This window comes from Misgurnus anguillicaudatus, chromosome 2, assembly GCF_027580225.2.
Source record: "Misgurnus anguillicaudatus chromosome 2, ASM2758022v2, whole genome shotgun sequence".
NCBI lineage: Eukaryota > Metazoa > Chordata > Actinopteri > Cypriniformes > Cobitidae > Misgurnus > Misgurnus anguillicaudatus.
The window spans coordinates 49594488-49598779 of NC_073338.2; the positions used below are offsets into that span (position 1 = coordinate 49594488).

Below are 4292 nucleotides of genomic sequence, written 5' to 3' on the forward strand. Positions count from 1 at the left end.
CCTGATTGGCCAGCTAATCTGTACATTGTGTTTGGTCTGAATACCTCTGATGTCAGCCAGAAATGTGACGCTCCTTACCATGTTTGAAAAATTCGCCCACAATGCAATGCTGACAGGAATTAATTTACAAGCTGTGAAGCGAGAGCAATTATGATAATGTCGGTCTTCTCTACGTCAACAGACCCGGAGGTAAATTGTTGCCTACAATCTGTGTGTTGTAGTCCAAGAAAAGAGATTTACGTTGGAGATGAAACCTCGCGGCGTCGTTTACTTTGGGGTATGTACATTTTGCATATAATTAACATGTACTAATACACACTTACACACCAAAGCTTAAAAACGTGAATCGGACAATTCACGTTAAATGAAGTAAAGTTGCATTTTTAAGGTGTTACCAATTGAAGTTGCTTTTTAAGTTGAACCAACTTTTCACTTTTTACAGTGTAAAATCAATTTCCTCCATGTTGTGTCACAATAATTAAGGAGAGAAAGTTAAATGAAACTTTGTACCGCATTGCTTGCTTTTATATAACTTTCTAGAGAAAGCTGACCTCATCAATTGCTTTCATTTTTTACCTGTCAGATGGGTGTGGCTTTACCTGTCTCAGGTGTCAGGGTTGGGCTCATAATAAATAAAATGCAATTTGGAAACGGGCACAGAATTCTGTTTTTGGGGAAAAGACCACTTTCATCTTTTCTTGCAGGTGAGTAGACGAAAAAAGAAAAAGCAATAAATTTTACAGCAGCTATTAAATCTAAATCTTGTTTTAAAAGTTTTACAGATCTCCTTATCTTATTGATATAAAATCAAATAAACAGCATGATTTTTTGTTTTAGCATTCTTAATAGGTAATTGGAAAATATTACACAGTGAATTTTGCAGATTGCCAATGTTTAGAGCTGATTTGAACTTACATTGCTTATGTATAGAGTTTATAGATTTGAGGTTAATTTTTTACAGCATCAGCGGTAAAGTTGTAAGCATTTTATTGTCACTCAATGTGATGACAGATTCCAAGGGTCAAGGCTCACTAAGAGGAAAGAAAATGCCTTTCATGATTATAATGCTTATAGTGGTTTCAAGTTTTTAGTATGTACAGTACAGTTTAGTCAACTTGATTTTCTGTCTCATTTTATAGTAGAGACACTGAGATATCATGCGGTTCAGCTTAATTGTCTTCATCGTCCTTCTGGGTTTCCTGTACCTCACAGAGGCACAAGGTAAGTAACAAAAATTACTATGTGCAACTGTTTTACATGCCACTGTAAAAAAAATCAGTAGAAATTGCAGCTGGGTTGCCAGCAACTCACCGCAGATCCAAATTCACGTTACCCACTGGCAACATCTTGTTCAAAGTTAAACGAACATTTAAAATTTACAAGTCTTTGTCTTTACAGAGTAAAACCAAAAAAACAGCATCAAGCAATACATTCTGGGAAACAAAATCTGAAGCAAAAAACAGAAAAAGGTTGATGATGATTTCTGATTCCCAGAATGCTTTGCATGAGGCTGTTTTTGTATAGTTTTATTCTGTAAAGTTGAAGACTTGATAATATTTAAAATTTATTTAACTTTGAACAAACTCTTGCCAGTAAATAACATAAATTTAAATGTACGGTAAATTACCGGCAACCCAGCTGCAATAACATTGTAATTTCTACGGAATTTTTTTTACAGTGTGAATTACGACCCGTATGGTAAAAAAAATGTATTTCTTTGGCCAAAAATATGTTTTAAATATATGCTAAATACATTTTAATTTGAAAATATAACCTTCTTAAATTAACATATAAAGGGGCAACAAATACATTTCTAATTTTACAACTCATACAGTGTTTGTATAAAATGTATAAAATTAAAGGTATAATTTTGTGGTAAAAAATACATTTAATTATAAACTTTTCAAACCGGTTAAGTTTACAGGTTTGTAACATACAAAGTTTTTCTTCCAATGCAACATGAATATAAATGCTTTAAAATATATTTATTTTTTAAATGGCCCAAAGAATATATTGGTAAAAAATGAATTTTCTAAATATATTTCAGACATATATTTTATAGTCTTTTTTTAAAATGTATTTAAAATTATATATAAAAATATATATTTTTTGCCATATAGAACAGATCATTTTGTCAAGTTTACCATCAACACTACTACAATATTAATGCTTTTGTATATACAAAAGTACACTGAACTGTTAGCATAGGCTTATATATGGTCCACGATATACACATGTGCTAGATTTACAATAACATCAAACTCAAAATTAATATACTGATAAATTTTTTTATAATTGGCTATTCCTGCATATTCAGATCAAGACTATGATGAGGCAGAGCTATGTTCAATTAAAATCCATTTGAAAACCTGTAAAAGTTGTGATACTCCATTTAGTTGGTCATCAAATGTGTTGCAAATGTATTTTTATTGTTATATAGGCACGTATGAGGACTGCTGTCTGAAGTACGTCAAGAAAGTCAGACATTCAATGAGGAGCAAAGTGATCAGCTACAGAAAACAGGAGATGGATGGAGGCTGCAACATTTCAGCTACTATGTGAGTAACTTTTCATTCATCCATCTATTCATCAGTCCATCCATCTATTTTATAAATAAATTAATTTTCTCGACAGCTTCACATTAAAACATGGGCGTAAGTTCTGCGCTGATCCCAGAGAAAAATGGGTGAAGGAACTGATGCGCAAGATAGACGGGATGCCTGCTGACTCAAAAAGGACGGTGCGTACAATAACTTAAAAGACTGACAAGCTGTGAATAATAAATGTGTTTGGTGATAAGATTAAAGCGCATCAATATAAAAATAAAATATTGAAAACTCATGTCACCCTTCCAATTAACTTTGTTTTTCATTACCAGCATTTAAGAGGCTAAACAAAGCTAAGAGAGGACCTGAGGGAAAGCTGCCCAGGTGTTTCAGCCAATCATATTGCAATTTTTGAGTGCCGTGGCTCCTTGTACTGTCTTCATAAAGCTTTGAGTGCTGTCACCCCGAGCACACATTACAGCATGGACAGATTGAAGTTCAGCGCTTCTTGTCTTCTGTCCTGTGCTTCCCGTGACATTTCCTGTTTCCGGACTCACATTGCTTTATATGACGGATTGCCGGTTCAATGCTCCGAATGGGAATAATTGTCATTATTTACCTTCTTCACACACAGATGTTGCTCTCATTTAAAGGCTCTGTTCCAGTTCCTACTGAGCTATTTGGCAGCATCCTAACTTTTTGAAACACTACACAGGCCTGTAGCTCACTAGGTTTTTGAACAGAGTTTATGTTTATAGCATTGTATTGAGGGATGTATGATTAAGTGTACCAGGAACTTTATCTTTACACACTAGATTTACTATCCTACCGTATCTATAATCAACAGGTGTGATAAAATTGTTGAGAAACTTTAGCAATGAAAGTGAGTGGGAAGGTTTTGAAAGTGTAGAGTCGTAGGGATTCACAACTGGTTTGTATTACACTACAATGATGTATAAATTATAATGCGTTATTTTGCTCATGCAATACGCTTAATGAGTGATTATTGTCTAGCTATTGATAAGATAAATATTCACAGATTTCTTTATATTCACAAATATTATATATATATATATTGTTTAATTTGTTGTTTTTTTTGCATTTTATATTCCAATGACATTTTATTTCAAGTGATTTTTTTTTTTAAAGGAACTGGTGCAAGTTTGATGTTTAAGGTTTCACCTGCCTGATCCATTTTATATGTAACCCTGGACCACAAAACCATAAGGGTCAAATATTGTCAAATGTGATAATCTGAATAAATAAGGTGGATTGTAAGGACAATATTTTGCAAAGATGCTAAATGATAAATTAATTTGTTATATATTTACATTAGGAAATTCACAAAATATCTTTATGCTATATGATCTTTATTTAGTATCCTAATTATTTTTGGCATAAGTGTTTTGAGCCATACAATGTATTGTTGGCTATTGCTGCAATATGGTCACATATAAAAATCTTTAAACTGTAAAACTCACTTTGTTTATAATAACTGAATGTACTGATTAATTCACTGAGTGATACAGGAGACATAAAACTAACACATCTAAAAAAAAGCAATGGCCAATCTATTATTTATTATTTAATAATAGTTAATAATTGATAATGTTATTTCAAACAGAAGATTATTTCTAAGGCAACTTATAAGCATAAATCTTACATTTATGTCACTTACTTTCTTTAAATTCACACCCTGCACTCTCAAAATAAGGTACAAAGCTGTCACTGGGGCGGTGAGATTAG

At 32.6% G+C, this 4292-nt stretch overlaps 1 protein-coding gene across 1 annotated transcript; it reads left to right on the top strand.

Annotated features, from left to right (window-relative positions):
- The first annotated feature begins 626 nt into the window (after positions 1 to 626).
- Positions 627 to 3830, top strand: LOC129441410 (C-C motif chemokine 21a). Its single transcript, XM_055201066.2, has 5 exons — positions 627 to 704; positions 1140 to 1221; positions 2441 to 2558; positions 2635 to 2740; positions 2879 to 3830. Exons 2-5 carry the CDS (start codon positions 1158 to 1160, stop codon positions 2891 to 2893), a joined length of 303 nt encoding a protein of 100 aa, XP_055057041.2. The 5' UTR covers positions 627 to 704; positions 1140 to 1157; the 3' UTR covers positions 2894 to 3830.
- Positions 3831 to 4292: the final 462 nt, after the last annotated feature.